The sequence below is a fragment of the Mastomys coucha genome, unplaced genomic scaffold, assembly GCF_008632895.1.
Source record: "Mastomys coucha isolate ucsf_1 unplaced genomic scaffold, UCSF_Mcou_1 pScaffold21, whole genome shotgun sequence".
Classification (NCBI taxonomy): Eukaryota; Metazoa; Chordata; class Mammalia; order Rodentia; family Muridae; genus Mastomys; species Mastomys coucha.
Genome location: NW_022196904.1, coordinates 148972987 through 148998827, shown reverse-complemented (window position 1 = coordinate 148998827; position 25841 = coordinate 148972987). Strand labels below are relative to the sequence as shown.

The 25841-nt window shown below is 38.5% G+C and overlaps 1 protein-coding gene across 2 annotated transcripts in view; it reads left to right on the top strand.

The window, feature by feature from the left end:
* Positions 1–25841, top strand: part of Pcsk5 (proprotein convertase subtilisin/kexin type 5) — a 416074-nt gene that overhangs the window by 147110 nt on the left and 243123 nt on the right. For both annotated transcript variants that reach the window (XM_031389877.1, XM_031389876.1), the window contains exons 6-7: positions 16650–16738; positions 19494–19666. In XM_031389877.1, coding sequence (XP_031245737.1) covers positions 16650–16738; positions 19494–19666 — 262 coding nt within the window. The remainder of the gene's footprint in view (positions 1–16649; positions 16739–19493; positions 19667–25841) is intronic.

Sequence of the window (25841 nt, the reverse complement as noted above, 5' to 3'; positions counted from 1 at the left end):
TAAAACATTTTCATTATTTTAGGATGAAAAGAAATTGAACCATTATAATTGCTGATTAGTAAAATTTGAAGGAAATGAATTATCTTCCTGTTTTATTTTTATATATTGACTATGTTGACTGAGTTGAAGCAACATCCATTGTGAAAAGAAACAAGTAAAAAGGGGCAAACCAACATCAGTTTCACACGTTCCTGTCATTTGAACAATTTAAGATATCAAAAATTGGAAATAATAATTATAAATGACTTTGATATATGCAAAAATATTAGTATTGTCTCATACTACTGAGAAGAAATTTGTCTTGATGAGGTGGGAAAGCAAAATGGTCATATTTTTGAATTAAGGTTATAAGCTAGGAACATGGGAGTGTCTGGAGAAGACAGACATGATTCTGAAAATATGATTTGGAGAAGCTGGAGAAATGGCTCAGTCTCAGCTGTTCAGCGTTCTAGAGGCTCCAGTTTGATTCCTTGTGTCCACAGCAGGTGACTAGCAACCAGTTGCAATTCTAACTCCAAGGGATCAGACACTGTCTTATAGCTGCTGTATACACATGTAGGCACGAGCACATACACATTGAAAAATGTATATATTTTAAAATACAGTGAAAGAAACTCAAAGATTGTAGGATTGGTTTTAAGCAAGGCCTAGAATCTGTGATCTATTACCCTCCTCCTATATATAAAACTGAGAGAAAACAGCTGTTTACAGTCTGCTGTGAGATTTATAGATAGTGCATTCTGGATGTTCCGCGTTCCAAAGGCCTACACCCCAAGCAAGAACCTCTGGTATTAGAGCTAACACAAAGGTTCAACACCAGGAAATCCTAGTAAAAATTTCAAGTGAAGTCAATCATTACCAGTTAGCAATCTGATGGGAAGTGTTTCCACCTGCATGAAATCTTTTTATCCTAAATAAGTGATGTTGAGAGGTGGTGGGGTTAGATTATTTTTCAATTTTTATTTTAGTTGGGCAGAACTGAAAGGAAGGGGCCTTGCATGTCCCTTAGAAAGTCTGGATGGTCCTAAGAGCAATGGCTGTGAATGTGGGTGCCTTTGCATTTGGAGTATAGATGTTTAGAAAAAAGTGTTCTTTCTGAATCTCCTTCTCAAAGATTGTAAACTTTATGCATTCTATGGAATCAGAGCATCCCTCCCATCTTGCTTCGCTAAGAGAGTGGATGCAGGAGAGGATTTGATCATAAGTGTTGAAAGGAGTTCTTACATTTGTAACATCCACATTTTATTGAAAAACTGAATTATCGGATTTGTAGCAATTTGTTCTTCAAAGGACAATAAACGGGTGCAAAACCTGCTTTGTAGCTGAGAATATCCACAGCCATGAAACAGAGAGAAGCTGTTGGGTTAGCCAGATCTGTGGTAGTAAGAGAAGTCCCCACTGTCAGTACTGACGCAAGAAGAAATTTTAAAACTGATTACTTCAACATCCTTATTCAAAAATTTGATCTACCTTATTTTCACCAGTTGGTGACTGGTTTCCATGGAAATGGAAATGGAATATGCATTTCTTGTTTTAGATTTTCAGCCGTCCCATGCCAACTGAGAGCTGTAAATGCCATTTGGTTAACAGCAAGGATCCAGAATTCTTCCATTTTAAAGTGGCAGAGGGAGAGGAAAAGAAAATGCTTGCCAAGTCATTTCACTTCTCTCTCTTTAAAAATAATACCATTTTATGATTGTCTGAACTATTGACTGATGACTATCAGACATATGAAGTCTAACCATCTCTCTCCTGAGTAACAGATGTTAATGCTTTTCCATTCTCCACACTGTAGTTTAACTGAGTGGGAAGGTCTTCCTGATTCCCACCCGCTGTGCCCAGGGTGTACAGTGGAAATGAGGATCGTCAAAATGGTGAAAGGAGACAATTTAATGATCTCCATGATTCATGACCTGAGTGGGGAAAAGTCTCATTAAAGGAAGTCGGAGGACTGGAAAAACTCCTTGCTTTTGGTAAAATGTTGGTTAATTTGTCATCAGGATTTTCCATTTCTGAGATCACTGTTCATAACTACTATGTTTTCTAGAACTCTTCCATAGAAACAAGGATGTAGAATACTAGAAATAAATGCTTTAACATAAGATGGTTAAGTATCAGAACAATTAGATTTTTGTCTTGCTTTATGACTCATGAACAGCTGATTCAGTACAAATACTATAATAAAATTTTGCTACCATTAATGTATAAATCTTCTTTTAAATTTGTTTATATGCTAGATTGTGAAGTAATGCAAGTCTAGTTCCTAAATATACCTAGCACAGGTCTGTGAACACATATCTTCTCATGAAGGTTATAAAGGAGTTTCTCTGTGTACAAATGTCTTCCTTTAATGAAGAGAACTACAGATAATTGCTTTCAAACACTGACTTCCTCTATGACTTTTAAGTGTGGTCTCACACCTGGCCAAGCAGTGTGTCAAACAAAACCCTTATCACTGGGCTGAGTGAACTGCATGCGCATTCTGGGGGAAATCTTAAATGACGACATGTCATTTAGGGCCTGGTGTTGTCCTTTGTCACATTGTGTTTATGAGAATTGTTTGGAAACTGTTTTGGTGCAGAAAGTTCATGCCTCGTAGTGAGTGGAATAAAGAAGCATTTAGGATGTGGCTAGAGACTTGTATAGAGTATCTTACATAGATCAACGGACCAAGCCAGTTGTCATCACGTGTTATTTGACGCATGACTGTTTCTGCCTTTTCAAGAGAGATGAACAAGTTGTTGATCTTAAGCCACAACCTGCCTAGGTTGAAGAGCTACTGCAGGAATGATTATGTCTAATGTGATCAGCAACATTTCTAATCAAAGTGGTAGAGTGAATCATTGTCTGATATAATCTACAGGTTGATCTGGCCAGGAGTGGATCTCACCTCTGGAGACCAGAACAGTGGCTGATCCATTCAGCACTGACTCAAACACACTGCTTTGATCCTGTCAGTAGAGCATACATCCACAAACCTTCTTTAGTTACCATTTGATCCAATCAATGCTGGGATCCATTCTGTGGTTGATAAAATTATTGCCTGATTGAGTCACCTCTTAGTCTAATTGGAGCTTGGGTGTGATCAGTAGTTGATCCACTTAGGGCAGGATCTAAATCAATATGATTTTCAGTCAATAGCTGCCCAGTTGTATGATGTAATCAATAACCAGTCTAATCAAGCTAGGCTTTGATCCAGTTATTGGCTGATCCAAAGAAAGGAATCCACTGAAACTGAAGCCAGAATCAGTGCTTAGATGAGCAAGCAGAACTTTATTTGAACAATAAAAGTGAGATTATGAAACTGCATGTCGTGTATTATCTAACAGCATGTAGTCACTGGCACTCTTACGTCAGCCAGAAATGAATCATGCTTGTAGTTTTTCTGAAATACCATGAAATGTGAATTTTAATAGGGTTATAAGCAGACTCAGTTTGTGAAGCTCTTTATCGGCTGTTCCAAGAACCATTTGGAATTGTTTCGGTTGACAAAGCTTTTTCAAGGCCACGGTCACAGTGCCAGTTTTGCTGGCCTCCCTCCCTTGTTTCTACCAAGCTCTCCTTCTGAGTGCTCTTTCAACATAGCTTTCCATGTGTTGACAGATAGTGTGTCACTCATGTAGGAAATGCCATGACTTGTGACAATTCATTAAGCAATTGGATTGGCTTGCTTTGCCTTGTGTTGTTTTGCCTTCTGCTTTCTGTTCACGAAGACGTGAAGGTACGCACTGGAAAAGAAAGCGATGCTGGAGTCAGCAGCAGCTTCTCACGTGAGAGTTCTTCTCTGTTGTTCTCACACATGCTAAGCTCTGACTCTACCACTGAGCCTCGTAGTATTATTCTTGAATAGATCCTTCTTATTTAGAAACTCTCGTAATTATGGTGCCATAAGAGCTTCAGGGCACAGCCTGAGAATACTTGTCTCAGGAAATGTCTCAAATCACCATTGCTTTGTTCTGGCCCTGAAAAGTGTGGACAAGCCAGGGGCCACATGCATATTCCACCTTGAATGTTTGTTTTATTATTGTGCAAAAACCTTAGGACTTGAATTCGAGAGATCTGAATTCAACCTCTTTCAAAACAAATTAGTTGCATTAGCTTAGGGTAGTCCCTTAACCCATAAAAAAATCAATTTCCATATTTGTAATTTGGAGATAATACTTATAGTACAAGGTCATTGTGGAAACCAAATAGAATTAAATGTGAGGAATTATATATAAGAAACAATCTGATAATATTTAGAACATTTTTTTCTGCCCACATTGGCTTTTATGTCTAAGTCTAAATTTTAAATTGTATATTGTATTAAGTATTCTTTGTGTGTGGGTGGGAGTATATGTGTGTATACATCTATTTGTGTGTATGTGAGCATATAATATGCATACATGTTTGTGGGAGGGTGGTATACACACTTGTACACGTTTAGAGATCAGGATAAGAATGCTCTATCATGCTCTATGTATTTTTTTTTTGAGGCAAGGTCTCTCTACTGTGGGCTCAGATGTTCTGTATGAGGCTGGAAGCCACTAAGCCCCAGAGACCCTGAAGTCTTTACTAATTACAGCTAAAGTAGTATAGGTGTGCACTGCCACCACTTGACTAACTACAGCTGGAATAGTACAGGTATGCACTGCTACCATCTGACTAACTACAGCTGGAGTAGTACAGGTGTGCATTGCCACCACCTGACTAACTATAGCTGGAGTAGTACAGGTGTGCACTGCCCCCAACTGACTAACTACAGCTGGAGGACAGGTGTACACTGCCACCACCTGACTAACTATAGCTGGAATAGTACAGGTGTGCACTGCCACCACCTGACTAATTACAGTTGGAGTACAGGTGTGTACTGCCGCCACCTGACTAACTACAGCTGGAGGACAGGTGTACACTGCCGCCACCTGACTAACTACAGCTGGAGTAGTACAGGTATGCACTGCCACCACCTGACTAACTACAGCTGGATTTCAGGTATGCACTGCCCCCACCTGACTAACTACAGCTGGAGTACAGGTGTGCAGTGCCACCACCTGACTAACTACAGCTGGAGTACAGGTGTGCAGTGCCACTACCTGACTTGTCAAGTGGTGCAGGGGTGTGAAACTCACTCAGCCCATATGATTGTGTTCTCTCCAGCCACAGACATTGATATTTCAATGGCTATGCAGAGCATTTATTAAAGTGAGGAAACTGTATAAAGCTGAATTCAGCATCAATAAAATAGACTTTTAAAAAGATAGATGCATGTATGGTTTAGGGCCCTAAGAAGACAGATTTTACTTCCACTATGCCTAGAAAACAAAGACTTTAATAACTAGGCTGAGGATCATCTAGCCAAGGATGGTTTTCATATTTTCAGAAGGCAAAGAGAAAGAAGAGCAAGTGCCAAAGCTTCCTGCTGCCACATAAAGTCAGTCTCATTACAGGCAATGTTTACCAATTCATGCCCTTGCATGCATGCAAACACCATCATGACCAATGCCTATCCCATTTGCTATTTTTTACATGAAACGTACTATGTGCTGTATACATACATTAAACTGCAAACTTGATGATTAGGAATTAGGGTTTCTTTAAAGGAGATCTTCCCTACCTGTTGGGTTAGTTCTTCTGTAATGTTAAAAAACCTTCAAGTGTGTGTGGACATGACATGAACGTCACAAGACACCAGAGTTGAAACTAAGGCTGGTGCTCTTCTGGTGTCACTTGACTAGAAGGAGTGCGTGATACCTGAGTGAATAAGAAGCATTTGTGTGAGTGAGATGGTTGGTCTGTCTGTCTGTCTGTATGTATGTATGTCTGTCTTTCTGTCTGCTTTAGCTTTGCTTTAACTTTCATCCAGATTGAAAGAGGACTCAGGTACTGCTCAGACCTGAAGTGCCTGAAGCGTCTTGGTGAAAGGAAGTTGGCTAACCCTAAGAGAATCCAATGACCAGAGTCATTGTTACCCATATTTCAGATAAATAGAAATATACCATAGTCACACTTTTTCACTGCTGACTGCTTGAAACATAAGACTTGTGTCCTCAGTAGTTGGGCAGTTTACCTATGATCAGCGAGTGTTTACATTATTTTTTTTAAGATTTCTTGGCTAAGAGGAGCCATTGACACTACATCATGTCACATGTGTCGTTCTCACCTTTGAACTCTTTGTGACAAACACACCCTTCAGTTTCTTGTTTTGTTTTCACTACCAAATGGGTGATTCAGAAAAATTAATGAGATGGAAGCCAAGAGTGTAGTTTTATGTGTTTGAGTTACATCATTACAGTAGTGGCTATAAACTGTGTATGGGGTACTGGTACAGGTGAAATATTATATATTTTGAGTACATTCTAGAACCCCCATGTATTATTTTGTTACTTAAGAGGTACTTATATAATGTGACTTTCTGGGAACATTTGAGGAAGGGGGAAATGTATAGAAAAAGACCACAAAAGAATGAAACTCATATTAAATGCAGGCTGTGTTTTCTTTCCTTACCTTTATGGGTCTTTTCCAGTCTCTTGGCATATGCATTCAGCATACACCTCATACTTCATGCATTACTGAGTTCTAATTATGAAATTTTCTTCTAATTATGATAATGCAAAATTATAGGAAAATCAGCCTCGGTGGCAGGATGGGTAGTTGTTTGGCCTGCATACTGAGCATGTTCACTGGCAACAACCCCAAACCAGAACAACTGGAGCAGAAATCCTTAAAGTGCTTTGCTTCTAAACCCTTGTTAGCATGTGCCACAGTACTTGATAATCATGTGCATATGACTAGCAGCATCATGCCACTGGCCTTAGATTCAGTTAGTCAAACTCATAGAGCTCACAAGGTGCTAGAAGAAAATTTTGTTTTCTTAAAATAGACAAATAACATGTCAGTATGGTAGTATCCAGCCCAGTTCTTTCTCATTAGTGTGCGTGAGCACATGTATAGGTCAGACATCAGTTAGATGTCTTCCTCAATCATTTTCCACCTTACCTTTAAATCAAGGTTCCTCACTGAACCTGGGGCTCACTGATTCAGCTAGACTTGACAGCAAGCCCCAAGGATCCTCCTGTAGGCACCACTGCCATGCACTGTCTTCTACCTGAGTACTGGGGATCCAAAGTGGGGCCCTCCTGCTTATGTGCCTAGCAATTTATCACCTGAGACCCTCCAGCCCCTTAGCACCCTAGCTACTTCTAGTCTCCCTAGTCCCCAGCCCCCCTCCCTAGCCCTCTAGCCCTCAGTCTACCAGCCCCTTCAGTTTCCCAGTCCTCCCCAAACCCCCCTAGCATTCCTAGCCATTATTTTCATCTCTAATGATATACTACCATTGCCTGACAAGTGATACTTGGGAAAGAGTATCACTTTACTTGAGAAAGTCTATGAATTGTTAGCTTCCAGGAGCATGTAAGGAAGGGACATTACCATTTCCTGAGTCTAGTCTCAGAAGCTCAAAACTGGGACTTCTCATCATGTGTTTACAGTCCTGGCCCCAGACCTCCCAGGTCACAGTAGTTCAAGAGCCATGTTTTGATGTTTGTTTGTTGAGATGGGCTCTAGCTATAAGCCTGGACTGGCTGTAAACTTGTCTTAGCCATCCATATGCTACAACGATAGTTCTAAACAGCTACACTAGTGTCCAGTTTTCTTTTTAGATAATGTTGTTTGCTAGTTAGTGTCTTACTTTTCTTAGATGTCATCCAGAAAAGCTAGAAAGCTTAGCCACACTATCCATAGGCCAGTGAGGGTCTGTTAATCACTCACTGAGAGTCTCCGGTGCCAATGTAGTAAACCTCAGACTATTCAGTTTTGTAGGTTCCAAGCTTTCAAAATAAGAGTTAAACATTTCAAAAGAAGATAAGAGAAAATGGAGGAGTAAGGGAGGGACTAACATTGTTCAATAACGTATATTTTGGAATGTGCTTTGGCAATTGTCAACCAAGTATTCTGAGCAGTTTACTTGTGTTAGGTGTTAGAAGTGGGTATGGAGACATATACTTGTGATTCCAGTAATCAGGAGACAGAGGCAAGGAGATGCCTCAATTCTAGGATGAGTTCTGATTTTCCAGGGCTACAGAGTACGATTCCTTTTCAAAAGATAAAAACGAAAAGAAAAGGAAATGCAGAAAGGGAAGAAGATATGGAGAGACACAGGTTTTCCTGGGTTGGAGACAATGTTTCTTTCTGTACCACAAATATCTACCGGACGAAGCTGGCCTCCCAAGGAAAAGTTAGGCCTTCCAGATCTACAATAGTGAACTGTTAAAAGAAACCACTTGATTCCTAGCTAAGGTGAAATCAGCAGGAATGAGTAATTTCTGTCTATTTGTAGTTAAGAGGTACATGAGACAGTGCCTCAGGCCTCTGTTTATGGTAGGAAATGACACTGAAATTGTTTCAAAAGCTCTAGTTATAGAGAATTAAAACTATTGGGTTGGCGTTTAAGAACACTAAAGAGAACTCTCTTGTAAGAGGTTATGGTAAATTGGAGAACCAATTTGGGAAATTGGTTCAGACCCCTCTTAGCCTTGCATGGGACAAGGGGAGGGAGGGGAGGGAAGAGTATTAAAGGAGTCACAAGGAGATGCAGACAAGCATGAGCCATTGACTTCCTAGAAACCAACTTAAGCATCACATGGAAGACCAATTACTTAAAGCCAAGGAGAGGACCAAACCCATAACAGGTACAGATCGGGAATATTAAGCAGGCAGCCAAACCAAGGGCCTGTTTCATGGCCCTGGTTAGTATACTAGTGTATATTAGTGTATAGGATACCAGTGTGTAGACTGTAGTGATTGCGTGCCTATGTGAGGTTTCTGTCATACCTGAATCATTCCATGAAACATGTTTGAGGGAAGAAAAACAGAAGCAGGCAAAGAATGGGTTTTTATGATAAACAAAACAATTTCTTAATTCTTTAAATGTGGGCTAGGATATGTTTTTATGTTCATTCTATTAACAATGAATTAGTTACTTTTATAGGCTATGGTGGATAGAATGAGGAAAGGCCATAGGTTTAGGCCTGTGTTTTAAGATAATGAGGTTGTTAAAAAATGCTGTTAAATAGTCCTGTTCTTTTTCTTACAGAGCATCAGCTGCATTAAGAGAATAGGTTTGTGGGTAAACAAACAATGAAATCTTGGTCTCCATTCAGAATTTGTGGATTGTGGGCCATGGATCAGGTTGGGTGGGGTCCTGAAAAGCCAGAGTTACACACCCAGGACATTTGGGATTACCCTTTATCCTCTTGTGTTTCATATCTTCCATTCACCATCTGCCAGAATAATCATTTTCATTTGTAAAATAAGAGAAATCCTGCTTGCTTTACCTACTGGGCAAGTACAATGTGCTATTACAATATGAATAAAGTATTATCACACATGACAAAAAGAGTCAAGACTACCACTTTTGAAGATATCCCTATAGATGGCTGCCTCTTCTCCCTCTAAGAAGGCTTTTGAAGTACATGGTTTGCTCTAAGATTTGTATAAAACAAACATCCCCAAAAAAGAATGAGCACACCAGATGTCCAATGGGAAGAGCTTGGGTGGAGATTGACAGGATCCATGGATAAGTTAGAGATCCTTGTGTCAGGAATCGAAGGAAGCAGACAAAAGTTGGTTAGCCACTTGCCTTTGCTGGATACCTACACATACAACTTTCTCTTTCACAAGACATGATGGCAAGCGCAAAGGGAGAACTCTCCATTCATCCTGATCTCTGGTTCGTCGCTGAGCTTGCTCACATCTTACCTTAAGTTCTGTTAAAGCTTATGTAAGTTACGACTTCTAACCCCACTAACTCCCTTGGAGGGAATGAAGTTCCCCCAGCAGCATGCTGAGCGGGCATGGCGGGAGGGAAGGAAGCAGATGACGGCCTTTAATCACAGCTTATACTGCACAACCTATGAGTGAAGTTGTTCACCCACAATCACCTTGCTTTATGTGTTCACATTGATTAGCAGATGCCCTGAAGTGACACAGCGCCATCGAAATGTCTTGAGCCTTTAAATTACATTGGGTCTTTGTAAGGAACTGAGGATGGAAGATAATAAAATATAAGTAAAAAAAGAGCAGAAGCCCAAAGATTAACATGCTTTGGTGTCAGTATTTTGAGTTTAAATTTTCTATTGAGGGGAAATTATGTTAACAATATGTTTCACACTTACCAGAATTCTAAAACTATCCCAGAGTCAAAGAAATGATACATTAAGAAACACCTTTGGGAGGAAAGGCCCTTGGCTCTGTGAAGGTTCTATGCCCCAGTGTAGGGGAATGCCTGGGCCAGGAAGTGGGAGAGGGTGGGTTGGTGAGCAGGGGGAGGGGAGAGGAAATAAAGTTAATTTTTTGTTGTTTTTGTTTTTGTTTTTGATATGTTTTCGGAGGGGTAACCAGGAGAGGAGATATCATTTGAAATGTAAATAAAGAAAATATGTAATAAAAAATATATAAAAAGAAAAAAAGAAACACCTTTAAAGTGGTACCATGTCCATATCCAATTTATTTTTTAGTGTACAGTTTCTTTTAAGCCAGTTCATTATAATGGGTGTAACTGGGTGATTTTTTAAAATTTTCACCATAGTGTGTAAAATTATTAATATGCACAGAGTTGTAATAGCTCCCAATTACTGAAGAGTCCTTACTACCTGTGCCTTGGAGTAAAGCTCTTACTTAGGTATTCTTTGTGTGACAGTTTAATAATATATTTTCTAGTATTTTTTCATTATTCTAAAAACACTCTAGAGTATATATTTGATCTTTGAGAAAAGCTGTATCTGAAAAACAGAGCCGTGTTTCTGATGTTAGTGTTCAGCTGACATGACGTTATCGATGCCGCCCACCCTGTTCTTCAGAGGCTTGCTCACACACTTGAACTTCAGACCAGTCAAGGTGATAATTATTCCCCTGTGATTTTCTCTAAATCCATGTCAAAATACTGAGTCTAAATAAGATGTAAAAGTAAAAAGGTCACTGGTATTGTGTGGGGAAGCCATTATGGTCATCCAAAGCTTATGGGCTGTTTAAATGTAGTCTAGCTAGTCATTTGTGTCGGTGACATTATGTGATGGTATATTACCTAACTGATATTTTAAACATGAGTAAGCAGGAGAGAGGGAGTTCACCTCAGATAATTTCACCATTTCATGATAATGGTTTATATATAATTTTGAAGAACAATAAAAAGACATCTTTGCAAGAAGCTTTTATTGGAAGGAAACAGTCAATGAAGCATTCTCTGTGTGTATGTAATTGATGCCAACGTTTGTCACATTTGAGGAATGCAGAAACAAGCTAATTATTCAATTTTTAAACGGTGTGGGAAAGCAGACGTTCAGTATTATCTCTGCTAGTACAGTACTTCCAAAATTCCCAGGAAGGTATTAAAGAACTTTCTATGGATGGCTAACCTGGTAGGACACCATGAGAATTTCTCTGGGAAGATATAAAGACATAACACTGACTGGGCACTAGCTTGTCTCCAGTGAGCAAACAGCTCTAACCCTGATGGGAGATGTGTTTCAGGAACCCCAGAGATGGAAGACAAAGACAGCGTAGTTTAATGGGGCATGAAAAAAGAACTCTTGCATAATATGGAGCCATAGGCATTGTCTTCCTTACCTCAATGAGGAAAGAACTATAGACGGTGAACCAGTGGGTGTGTTAGACATTCTCAACCTAGGTTATAGTTGGCACAAGAAATCAAATGATGGTATAGCTTTAAGAACTAACAGGTAAATAAATTTTAAAAAGTAAGAAAGAAAGAAAGAAAGAAAGAAAGAAAGAAAGAAAGAAAGAAAGAAAGAAAGAAAGAAAGGAAGGAAGGAAGGAAGGAAGGAAGGAAGGAAGGTAGAAACAATCACACCTGCAATTCATACTACTTGTGTTGGCTGACTGCCAAATAGCTGCAGAAACAAATTTAAATTTTCTTTGGAAGAATGAACTTTCCACATGAGCCTCAGAAGGTGCAAAAACACAAAAGCACAAGCAACGTGACTCCATCAGTGGAACCTTCAACAGTTATGTTTGGAAAAATAACACCCTGGAAAAATCACATAGCAGTAAGCATAGTAATTTGATTGGATTTTTTTATTTCATAATCCTTGTATTTAATTTATATATTCACAAAATGAAATATCAAAAGATGTTAAGAGGAGATTATCAGAATCAACTAACCAGATTTTTTTTTTTAAAGAACAAAAAGAAAACTTTAAAAAAAAAATGAAATAGAAATTGAAGTGAGTCCACCTTGAATGGATTAAATAGCAAATTCATCATGACTGGTTAGGAGAGGTAGAATAGAGAACTGGCAGAACTGTACAGAAGGTAACCTATTAAGAGAGAGTCGTGAGGTCCCAGAGGTTAACCACGAAAGTAATAAAAATGGATATCCATTGATGACTCATTGTCCCAAAAGAAGAAGCATGGAAGGAACAATGAAGAGCAGCCTTTGGAAAGAACAGCTAGGAATTCTGCAGAGTTATTTCTAAGGTATTTCTAAGAAAAATCTGCATAGTGACTGGAAGCAGATTCTCTAGACCAGTGTCTAGTGGGAGAGAGTGAACTGACATCTGAAAGGTGGTGGTGATCAAGAATTCTTGAATGCATGTAATTGTCTTCATTAAGAGTTACATCATTCTTCTGAAGCGAACAAACAACTCTGAGGTAGACCACATAAATGCTGGAAGAAAGTACACACTACAAACAGATACAGAGCAAAGAATGTACCTGTAACTATAAACATTCATTGGTCAGAATAATAACAGTAATGGTAATTTTTAGAGTTAAAAAAAGAAACCTCAGAGTTACTCTGACCAGGTGGTGTAGCTTAGACATGGGTATGACACACTGACAACCCAGGGTCAGATACTCTTAAAGTGTGTGCTGTTTGCAGTATTGATGAATTTACCCATCTTTTGTTCAGTTTCTATGACTCAACTCATAGGATTACCACCTGGTAAGAGAACATTCTGATGGGAAGTAACATCACTGGACGTGAACACATCAATAATCAGTTACCCTACATGGGGTTCCACTCAACTGAAAGATATCTTTGTTTTGTTTTACTTAAGAAAGTGTCTTACTATGTAGCCCTGGATGTTCTGGAACTTACTATGTAGACCAGCCTGGTCTTGAACTCACAGAGTTCCCCTCCCACTGTATCTCTAGTGCTGGGATTAAAGGCATGTGCTACACATTTTTGTTCAACTAGCATTCAGAATTAGTTAATAAGCAATACGATGGAATATTTGAGCAGCAAGCTCACAAAAGAATTAGAAATTTGAATAAAAATAACTTACAACTTAAGGTAATATTAAGCAAAAGCCCAATGATCACTCAGACTTAACGTCTGGGATCAAGACAAAATTACTAGTTGTGTTTTGGACTCAATGAAGTAATCATTGTTCTTTTAATGTTTGTTAGTTTTTCTAATGATTAAAGTGATATGACCAGAGATGTGAGGTGGCTCAGCAAGTAAATGGGCTTGATGCCCAAGACTGTAGACCTGAGCTCAATCCCAGAAGCCTGCCTAAAGGTAGATGGAAAAAAACTGAGCAATATCACAATTGTTCCTGACATCTGCACATGGCACACATACTCCCAACAGAGATGGGGTGGAGGAAGAGAAGAAGAAGGAGGAGGAAGGGGAGGAGGAGGGAAGAAGGGAGGGAGGGGAGAGAGGTGAGGAGAGAGAGACAGAGACAGAGAGAGAGCAAGCACACAAAAATATAAAATATTAGCAGGGAAGGATAATTATCATAATATATCCAATAATAACTGGATGTGACAACCTAAAATTTCCTTCAGTGAAAACACTTCTCAAACTTGGAAACCTTTTTACAACAGAGATGGCAGGAAAGGCAGTGTGAGACATTTGAACCAAGACTTCAAAAAAGCTGTTCATAAAACAACTAGAAGTAATGACTGAATAGCCCCAAAGATGTCCCAAAAGGCATGTTGGTAAATGTGTCCATATGCGCATGTGTGTGCATTCAGTAGATGTCCCAAGGGAGAGAACCAAAAACAAGGCAGTTTTTGTGCCACATGAGCAAAGATAAGAGAATGAAATTTTCATGCATGGAGGTATAAGTGTACAGAGTTTATACAGATAGTTTCTCCATTCTTCATATTGATATTCAAGTTTCTCCATTTTTCCTATTGGTATCAAGTATATCACTAGGAATACATAGTATAGAATATAATCATGCTCTCTCCCTTTTTCTCTCCTCTTTTCTCTCCCTTTCTCTCTGGTGCATGTATTACATGCACACATTATAGCTATAATGGCATGTTGTTGTGTGTGTGTGTGTGTTTGTGTGTGTGTGTAGGCTTAGAAGATGTTGAGTATCTTCCTTAATATCTTCCTACCTGATTTTTGAGACCCTCTGTCATTGGATGCACAATGAATGGATGCATCTTGAATGGTTGGCCAGTGGTCTCCAGAGATGTGCTTACAGACTCACGCTACTGTCACTGACTTTTTAACATAGGTTCTAAGGATCTGAGTTCAGGTTCTCATGCTAGCATAGCAAGCACTTTACTAACTGAGCTGTCTCCACAACCCTGTACCAACATTAATGGTGTGTTTCCATGTAGAGTAGTTACATTTTTTGAAAGTTATCTATTTCTATCCACTCTACTTTTAATTCTACAGTACAGTGATTCTACTATCCACTGTACTCTTTAGTCCAGCAATTATAGTTCTTATAACTTATCTTCAGTTGGTAAAAGATGTATATGCTCAAAATCGTTATTCATATTCTTGTTTGTATTAGTAAAAATCTGGGTAACATTTTGGGGAAAAAAGATATATTAAAAGAATTTGTGCATGTCTGTATGTATTCATACAGACAAATGAGTACAAAAATCACATGTTATTTATTTATATTACCACATAAAGAATAATCCAATGTATTAATTGGCACTAACATATCCAGACTAATATTTGTATAGAAATATATGTATGGCATTACTCGGTGAAAAGAGAAGTATGGAATGTCTCTTTTAGCAAACATGCCTATATGCCTAGAATTTGTTTATACTTGGAGAGACATTAATTATATCTAATGACAAGAAGGTCCTAGCAGATGTAATATAAATTAAGAAGTGGTAGAGTAGAATTTCAAAGGTTGAGAGCTAGTAACTTGTGGAGACCGGGGCTCTCTTCTCTTTCCACAGATGTCCTTATATCTCCAATCCTCTGGGTGCTCTCACCTCTAAAATGGAGATAGAAATGAGCACCAGACGTCACTCACTCACACACGCACATGCACACACACACACACACACACACACACCTGCCTTTGGGGGACCTCAGCTCTCTTCCCAGCCTTGCAGACATTAGTCCTGTTTGAGTGGCTTTCTTCTAGCCTCAGTGGTGATGTAGCAATTGTCTCAATACTATTCTAGGCCGTGACTTCTGAACAGTTTCTTCTGAACTTCCTCTGAGGTTCTTGGACAAAGTGATAGAAATGTCTTTCAGCCAGAATATTTTTTGTATTGGTATATTATATTCATTGTACACAGTTATGGGCCTTATAAGGACAATTTTTTCTTCAGGTATATACTTTGAGTGTGTACCATCCATGTATACCCTCCTTAAATCTGCTTCTCATGGGAGATATACATGCATGGTTTGTGCAGATATATACAATCCAGGAACCACAAATGAGAGCATGCAGTATGTCTTTTTGAGGCTAACGTGATTTACTCTGTCTGATGATCTCTTGATGTATTCATTTTCTTCCAAACAACACCTTTGCTTCAGCCAGATTTTTCTGAGCAACAAGCATTATGTGGCAAAAAGTAAACGGGAAGTTTAAAAAAAAGGTTAAACCCAAGCCTTTTTTTTTTGTTTTGTTTTGTTTTTTTGGAATGACCTCATTTTTAAGAACTATAAAAAAGATGAAAATGAACAAATGAACTGTCTTGATGTGCCTCAATAATGTACATACAATTGGTTTAGGACAATTACTAAGGTATTTGTTTTATGCAATATTTCTGCAATTAAATAGCATATCACACTTTGGATAATTTTTTTGTTGGAGAAACGATCTGTATTTATCTGTACAGTTTAAAAAGCAGACAGTAGTGGTTACTGAAGAGGAGACTGTGGATTAGAGAGCATGTGGGAGAAGAGACACAAGAGAAGCTGGAGGAAAGAAGAGGGAGAACTGGAAAATTATAATTACAAAATTCTCAGAAAACTAAAAAAATGAAATTTAAAATGGTACATTTTCATATCCATATTTGTAGCATTTCTTGTACCTAAACCCATTATTAGTCTTTAAATTTATTCAGAATACAATAAGATTAAAACTTGAGATGATATTCTGTAGTCACATGTTAAACGTGTAGCCTAATAGGTGGCTAGTCTATTAGATAATATAAAACAGTCCCCAACAAGTTATATGGTCCATTTTCAGCTTTTAGGGTGATTTTTCTACTTAGAATAGCAACATAGCAAAAATAAATATCTTCAGAATTACAACCTGAAATTGCATGATGAAGTGCTAAATACTTTGCCGCAGACAAGTTTTAGTGCTCCTTGGGTAGGAAGTTCTTGAAACACCCACAGCTAGATGCTTCCTTCACCACTTTGGCAGTGACACATAGAGCTGGTGAGAATGGAGACTGTTACTTTAGAAACTCTGTCTGTTCTGCTGCAGGCATGGGACGCGCTGTGCCGGAGAAGTGGCAGCCACTGCAAACAACTCTCATTGCACTGTTGGGATCGCTTTCAACGCCAAGATTGGAGGTATGGGACACTTCCAGGGATGTACACAGGAGCCAGGAAGCTCTTGGCTAACTGATTTTCAGAATCCTTTTCAAACTAGTGCTTCTGTGCATGACAAGGCGCAACTATGGCTGACAGCACAATACTCATGTGAAAGATGATTTTCAGAACAATGATGGACACTTACTACAAGATCCGCAATACATCACAAATACAGTTCTTCTCAACAGACTTGCACAGGGATGTTGCCCAGTAATGATTATAGAAATATGTTCTGTTAATATCTGTACTAACTTGGAATTGGTACTGGAGTCATTAAGAAGTTTTAATGGAAACATCAAACCACAATGTCTTGTTTCTGTATCTAGTGCCTAAGCTTTTAAAGGTGACTTTTAAGTGTAACTAAAATGCTAAATGGTAAAATCTCTTCTTATAATCCCAGAATGTAGTGATACTGTTACTGTGAGTCCAGACTATGCATGTGTATATACTGTGTGTGTGTTTGTGTGTGTGTGTGTAAATTGATGCCTGATACATACATACATACATACATACATACATACATACATACATACAAAGATAGATAAATACATAGTCAGATATTCATGTATTTATGCATATATGTATGTAAGCTCACATATAATCAAACTTGGGGACAGATGTGTTTATTGTAAATATCTAGCCAATGCAGTATGAATCAGTGTTGAAAAGTGAATTCCACCTTTCTCCCTATTTGCTATAGTAGCCCTATTTGCTACTAAATTGTTAGTCTAATATTATTAAAAAGTGGCATTCCTAACCAGGATAAGGGCATGAAAGATTTAGAGTACAATAGCCTCCCTTCATCCAGACTCCCAGTGACTGTCTCAAACAGTCAGTTCCCAGCCCTCTCTATATAGCCTGTGGTCATTTATCTTCTAGACTGAGTATAGCAGAAGGCTAACAACAACTAATAAATGAAACAAAATTTTGGAAGAAAAGTTACTTAAAACATGAATTGCTTATTTCTAGAATTTTCTGAGCCATATTTTTGGACCTCAGTTGACCATGGGTAACTGATGTCACCAAAAACAAAGCTATATATGGAGGAACCACAATATAGCTGTACTTAATGCGGGTTCCTGAGATCCCCTTGATTGCTAGGGACATCAGAATACACCTGAGTGATCTACTTTATTTATTTCCCCCTTAATTTCTGGGGTTGACAGCTTGTTGACCAATAACTAGCTACATTCAGAGGCATCTACACTAAGAGGGTCATAGGCTCTTCCTGATAAGAGTGTTTGAGCCCCCTGGCCACCCAGGAGAATCTGATCCGAGGCTACCTTGGTACCACAACAGTCAACTCTCACATGAGGACTTACATCTTCTGTTGCTGCAGTGACATTCCATTCCAGACCCAGCATCCTGACTGACCCTGAGGGAAGAGATGAATGAACTCTGAAGCCCCTCACAGCTGCTGACCATGATCAACTGTACTTTATTAAAAAGATGAATGCATAGTGATGACTCAAGAAATAAGAACATTCTGAACTAGAATTTGACTCCTCACATGCAAGGCATATAGTTTGTAATAGAATTAGGGAAGAGATATCTGATGGGGGTGACACCTAGAGGGGGGGCTTCTCCTCAAAAGAGAGGGGGAAGGTAGAATGGGGGCAGGACTTACTTAGGGGCTATGGGAAGGAGAGCAAGGGCTGATGTCGGGTTGTAAAGTAAATAAATAACTTTTAAAAATAAAATAAAATAATACAAGTCTCAGTGATGATATTTCATAAAAGCAAGTCTTTTAGTAAATGATTAGAAGTTACATTGTTGTTGTAAATTGCCAAATTACAAAATAAGGAGGAAAAGTTGACACATATTAGTTGACAAAAATTAGACACATCATTATTTCTCAGAATATTAGTGACTTTTTGAAAAATAGGGTTAATTCTGGGTTTCTATCTGGTAGGAATGTGCTTAAATAAAGATTAATGTTTAAATATTGTTAAACCTTTTTGAGAGTTATTTGAAATGTTAAATGCATTCTCATCCATTATTTAATTTGTAAATAAACTGTCAACAAAGGAATAAAGTAAGTTCACCTGGTTCTAAGATTATGGGGCATTCAGGAAAGGAGACCAAGTGAACTTGGTAACTGCAACTTTTACAAAACTGCTAAGGTTAGAAGATTTCCACAACTATGCACCCAAGTTATTCCATGGAGAGAAATTTAGGATGGCGGATTTCTTGAGTATCTTTGTCAAAGCAAAATTTGGAACACTGGGAAAAGAATAGAGACCTAAAATTATTTTCAAGCAAAATTTTCTTCTTTTGTATACAGTGAAACATCCTTTCTCCCCTTCTCACCTGAATAACTTCTACAAAGTTTATGGTACCTTCTTGCCAGGAAAATGCTCAATGAACTATTGGTGAAAACGTATTGTGATGAGGGAGAGGGATAAGGGTGCCTCCTGTTTGTATACTGTTCATAGCACCCACATGGTAGTTCACAACTTCTTGAAACTCTAGTTCTAGGAAACACAGTGCCCTCTTCTGGCCTCTAGGGATTCTTGCACATATTACAAATAAACCCAGGCATACATATCCATACACATTATGAATGAATGAATGAATGAATGAATGAATGAATAAATAAATAAATATATATATAAATAAATAAATATTTTTAAAACCTCTTATAGATTCTTTCTTCTCCAAAACTGTCTAAGTGGGCTGTGTCAGCATCATCTACTAGAAATAAGTAACAAGCTTGCTCCTTTCTGCTTTGAAGGTGTGAGAATGCTGGATGGTGATGTCACTGACATGGTGGAAGCAAAGTCTGTCAGCTACAACCCCCAGCATGTGCACATCTACAGTGCCAGCTGGGGCCCAGATGATGATGGCAAGACTGTGGATGGGCCAGCTCCCCTCACCCGGCAAGCCTTTGAGAACGGTGTGAGAATGGTAGGTGCTCAAAGCAACTGGGGTGAAGAATTTCACATGCAGAGCTTGTAGGCATAGCATTCTCCAAGCTAGAGGATTTCTGAAGTTCATGGGCTAAGTGGCCCCTGGAGAGAAGTCTTGAACAATAGCATCATGTGTTGTTTCTATTCTGTGAACAAACTCAGAGTTAGTATTTCCTCTGCCATGAACATTGTAGTTAGGTGTTTAGAGCCACACAGAGGACATACAGTAATTAATATGTGCAAGTGGCGCTTTGAGAAGCAAGTTTCTGAGGTGGGGTGGTTGAGTGGGTATTCCCAGTTTCCCTTTGGTATTGGTGAATCACCCAGCCTGGTCCTTCCTGGCATGTTCCCTTTGTGTCACTTAGTTAACTTTTGTCCAGAGGCAATATTGTCTTTCTGTCACTGCCAGATCTCTCTAATAAGGCAACTTACCATTTTAATTTGATGTCCCTGAAAGAGTCTCTGTCCACTGTCTCCAGAAAACCTAGCCCCATAATTTATTGGCAATAGAATGTCAGTTTCAAATTACAGATCTTAAATTGTCTTAAATTAAATAAATGTAAAGATGCTAGAACTTGTAGAAAGAGGGATGCTTCTCCAGGAGCGGTGTCTTTCTTCCGACTAATGAATAGAACTTTGAGTTACGTAAAGGATATAGGCTCCCTGGATGTCATCATTAATCTAGCTCTAACATCACTTGTCTTTGTCATCATGCATCTATCCTCTACTTTCATTCATTATCCATCAGCACATTCTGTTTTCCCTGGCCTACCCACAAGTCCTTCAGTCCTCTACTGAAAAGCCCTCTCTTCCCAGAAGCCTCTCCAAGCCCAAGCTGAATTGGACTATCATTAGTCCCCGACTCTGAGCTCACTGCTTTGATAGTCTTCCTAATGCTAAGTAAAAGCCAAATCATATTTATGTTTTATATCAGAGTTTGTTCTGGGTTTATCTTCCTCATATAGGTGTAGTCCCAAGAGAGCAGAGCATGCACTTTATACATATTTATGGAGTTTACAAAACTAAGAGAATATATTGAATTCTAGGAAGCATCCTGGAAATGTTTATTGCATCAAATTTGGTTAACTACAAATGATACAAACTACAATGTTTTCATAGATTCAGCCCAGATTTGGAACAGTGGGATGCATTCAGTTGATTAGCATGTTTGAGCAGGAATAAAAATTATAGTGAGTTGTGCATATTTTTGTGAGCGTGGGTTAGACTTTTAGCAAAAGCCTGAGCTAAGCCATCCTATGACTATTCTGAAATATATTTGATGGAGAAAACATATTTGTTTTATAAGTACTTTCTAGCAAAGAAAAAAGTTTAGGCTTAATGAAGATGTTTTCATTTCTAGTTATGTCCATATTCACCTACTCTTGTTTACTTTTTACAGATAGATAATATCATAACCCATTGTCTAGAATTTCCTTTCAAAGTGCTTAATACCAAATGAACATACCCTAAGCTATCTGGTGTTTCATTGCCAAAGCTGTGGACTACAAATTACTGTTGTTGCACAGTATGCCATCAGTAAAATGGCCATTTGAGTTTAGTTCAAATCTTCCAATTATGAATGTATTGCACTCATAAAAAAGAGTAATCTGGAATTTCCCAACAATATTAAGAATCCATTTATTAGTAAAGCACATAGCCTTGTGGTTTTACACATGCAGATAAAGAATGCCCAAGACTAATAGGTAGTTTTGCTAACTGGCTAACAGGCATATGGGTAAGTAATAAGGTGCCAAAAAACAAATTTTAAATTTTATTTTTATTAGAGAGTCTGTAGCTCAATAGAAATTAGCCAGGGTCTTTTTAATTTGATATTTTATTTATTTACATTTCAAATTTTATCCCCTTCCCCAGTCCCCCCAGGAAACGCTCTATCCCATCCCCCTTCCTCCTGTTTCTATGAGGAATCTTAATGCATAAAACAGATAAAAATATGGCACTTTGATTGCAAAAAGTGTTTCTTTTTTAAAGTTAGGCTTAAGAACAGATTATGAAGAACCATTCAGACACATAGGACTATTGAGAAATAAATAATGTGAAAAAAATTAAGCCCATTTCAATTGCAAAAAAAAAAGACATTTTTATTGTGATAAGTCATATGTAAAAAGTATATTAGAAAGCAGTTAATAATGGACTTCAGCACCCAAATAGTCAGTCATTGACTGCTAAGTACAGATACATCTATCTATACCCTTAACCACATTAACCTGCCAACTGGGAATCGCACTGAATCTCTGCATGAATCCCATGGGTGCCATTCTAGTGCGGCCCATAAAAATAGGGCTCATTTGTTTTATTTGTTTCAAAATTTTTGGAGTTTTTCAGTACTATCATTTAGGGTCTAGGATAAGGCTCTGTCGTCAAGCATGTACTTAGCATACAGGAAGCCTTAGTCCAATACCCAGCACCCCAAAACCAAGAGAATAAGAAGAGCATGATTTATTCCACATTCCTTTAAAGATCTTTCTGGGATTTAATCTGAACAAAAAGAGACTTCAGCTTTAAGATGAACCATTAACTTTTAGAGTTGAAGTAGTAGCAAAGGCAGTAACTCCTAGAGGGGAAGATTTATCTTGTGGTCTATCTCCCATTTCAATAGAAAATGACAGCAATAAACCATTGAAATGAGGCGAAATTGATTGGACAGTGTTTTCATGTTTTTAGCATAGTGAAGCTTTCAAGTTAAGCTAGAGTCCAGTCTAGTATTCCTCATTTACTTCTGACTTAAACTAAATCAAATAGCTTGTTTCCATTTCTTCTTCTAAAGTGGTATGATGATAGACTACTCACTTGCAGAGGATTCATGACAAAATGATCCACATGAAGTTATTAATGCCCTGGCTGAATATAGTGGGTACTCAATAAAACTTCTTAGCAAAAAGATATCTTCTTCAAAAATACTGTTTACTTGTTGTCCTTAGTCCCTCATGCTTCACAACTAGATTGCAGAATTTTAGATGACTCCACCAGGTTACTTTTTGAGTTAGATTAGAAATAACATGGCAAAGACTGGCACAGATTCTTTGAGCTTTGTTTCTGAGGTCATTTGCCTTATTCCTTATCTATCTATTTACATCATCAATTCCTCTTGCTCTGATAAATGTCTCCAATTTAAAGCATCTGCAATTTTACTGTGATTCTCTGTGTGTGTGCATTCACATGTATGTGAGTGTGTGAGAGTATATTGTGTGAGTGTATGTATGTGTGAGAGAGAGAATGTATGAATGTGTATGTGTGAGTGACTGTGTGTGTGTGTGTGTGTGTGTGTGTGTGTGTGTGTGTGTGTGTGTGTGTGTGAGTCTCAAATTGTTTATTTTCCCAAAGGATGTTTTTCTAGATAACTGTGAGTATACCATTCAATATTTCAAGTTGATATTGGATAGATTTTATCAGAAAAATGAAAAAGTTTGACTACTTTCTTGTGTTGAAGCATCAAGTGAAACCTAAATTTATCTTCTCTGAAGTCTGGATAGAAGGAATAAGTGAGCTATTGGTGACTGGAGGGCCTAAGGCACAAAGGCAGGTAAACTGATGCTGTCAGCTAACCAATGGAAAGCTTTCACTATGACCTTAAGTCACTTTGGCCCACTGGTTTCCTACCTACATTTTCCACTTCTGCAGGTATTGGAATGAATAGTCCGTACACCATATCACCTAGACAAAATACAGAGAATCCACAAGAATATTTCAACTGAGATGCATGTGGTGAAGAAAATATAGTTGGTAGCTGGAAGGGGCAACACTACTTTATATGGGAAAGGTAGACAATTCCCTTTGAGCAGCCAGTATCTGCAGACATAAAAGATAAGCTGATAATGTGAAGACCTGGAAGAGGAGTGTTCTGGAGGAACAGATGGCACCAAAAACCCTGAATAGCAAAGGGTTTTTGCAAATAGCAAAAAAGTTTGCCTGAATAGCAAAAGGTTTGCAGTGTATTTCTAGGACAGAAGAGTACCTCAGGCAATTGAAACAGTATGAGCAGAAAGCAGTAGAAAGGTGGAATTGTCTAAGGCCAGTTCAACGGGCTTTTCTATGTCACAGAGAGGGATGGCATCCCATCCTCTTACAGAAAGCCACTGGAGGTTGAAATAGGGTAGGTGCCCTATAGACATGCCATCTGTGGGGGTGAATTATGGGGGGAGGAATGGAAGATTACAGTGGTCCCTGGCAGCATGGAGACCGTGGAAGCACTGTCCAGACCACCAGGAAAATCAGGCAGCAAGAGAGAGAAGGACATGTATCACAAAATCTATTCACAGAGGAAATAAATACTTTTTGCTCAGGGCTTCCAAGTATTGATCATGTCCATTTTTTGCTGCTTACTAATCAGAAACGTACCAAGTATTGATTTTCAAAATGTTCCCCATTTATTTACTGTTAGATAAACATTTGAATCAATCGGATGTAGTAGTGCTTTCAAATACTTTAACAAAATCAGAATTGATTCAATTTATTATAGCTGCTTTAGAATTAATGTGCTAAAATTATATCAGAGAAACTGTATTAAACAAACCATATCAGAGTTGACAACTTCCTCTTGTTCTCTCTCTCTCTTTCTCTCTCTCTCTCTCTCTCTCTCTCTCTCTCTCTCTCTCTCTCTCTCTCTCTCTCTCTCTCTCTCTCTCTCTCTCTCTCTCTCTCTCTCTCTCTCTCTCTCTCTCTCTGTCTCCCTCTGCCCCTTCCTCCCTCCCTCTCTCTCTCCTTCCCTCCCTCCCTCCTTCCCTCCCCCATCTCTTTCTCTCTCTTCCTCCCTCTCTCTCTCAGGAGTGCATTTTATTTGATGTCAAGGAACTGTAAAATTGGTGTAATTTTTAGAGACATATAATTTTGACTAGAGTCAATGAATGGGAATGTGATAGGATGAAGGTGAGGAGGAGGATGGAGAGGATGATGATGACAATGATAACATGAAATTGTAATATTTTGGCCGATCTGTTCACTAGTTGTAACTCACCTGAGCCCCCAAATGGGCTATTAACTTTTAATCTAGACAGTAATCTTGTGAGATGGGTACTATCTCCCCCAATCTTCCATTAGAGAAAACAAAGCTATCAAAGTCAGAACACGGCCCTCAATGCTCTCTAATACGTTCAGCTACTTGTTCCCTTTCTGTCTTCTCTGACACATCTGACTCTTCTTTAATCTCACTTTCCTGTTTCACCTCTGTTTGCAAATACACATTCAGACAGTTAGTTCTCATATCTTAGAAAGAATATGTCGGACCAGAGCAATTATTCCAGTAGTTAAGAGTATTGATTGCTCTTCCAGAGTTCCCAGATTCAAATTCCCAGCAATCACATGGCAGCTTAAAACCATCTGTTCTAGAGGGTCCAGAATCTTCTTTTGGCTTCTACAGACATCAGGCCATACACATGGTTTACAGCCATGCTTCATGAAGGCCAAACACACATATAAAAAAAACATAAAAATAAATTAAATAGAATAGCTGATGAATCACTCTCTTCTTACTTTGCATCTCCTCCCTTTCCCTTCCGTTATTTCTCTTTCCCTTTAAGATTGAAATTCCTTGTGGCTTTTCTTATACCTGTTCTTCTACTAGGCCCTGTTTTCATTCTCTCTTGGAGCCATTGCATTAGAAGCCCTCCTTCTCCCACGAACACAGTAATGCTGCTCTGTTCATTGACCTCCACATACAGAGACTCCAAGCCTTCATCTAACTTGTCCTAACAGTGCCCTGCTTGCTCTTCTGAAACACACTAGCCACCCCAGACTCTTTAAAATTCTGTGGTATTTTACTTGTTCATCTTATGATTTCTCCTCCATAAAAGTCTAGAGTCGGACTACATCCTGTATTGTGTGCAAAATACTCAAAGAAGGCATTTAGTAAAAAAAGTAAGAATAATTGAGGAATATATGAATGACTTCCATGATAGTTTGCTGTAAGTGCTGGAAAAAAAAAAAAACACTTCCATTGCTTTGACCATATATAATAAACCTAAACTGTTAAGCATGCATAGTAAACCATGGTTGTTAAAGAACCCAGAGTCTGAATGCAGGCTCTCTGATTGGGAAATGTGGTTTCTAGCACTTTTCTTTTTTACCTCATTTATGTTAAAATTAACTTGTTGGATCAATTTGTTCATCCATCCAGTGGAGCTAAATGCTAGCAGTTCCCTTACAAGATCATATTTTTT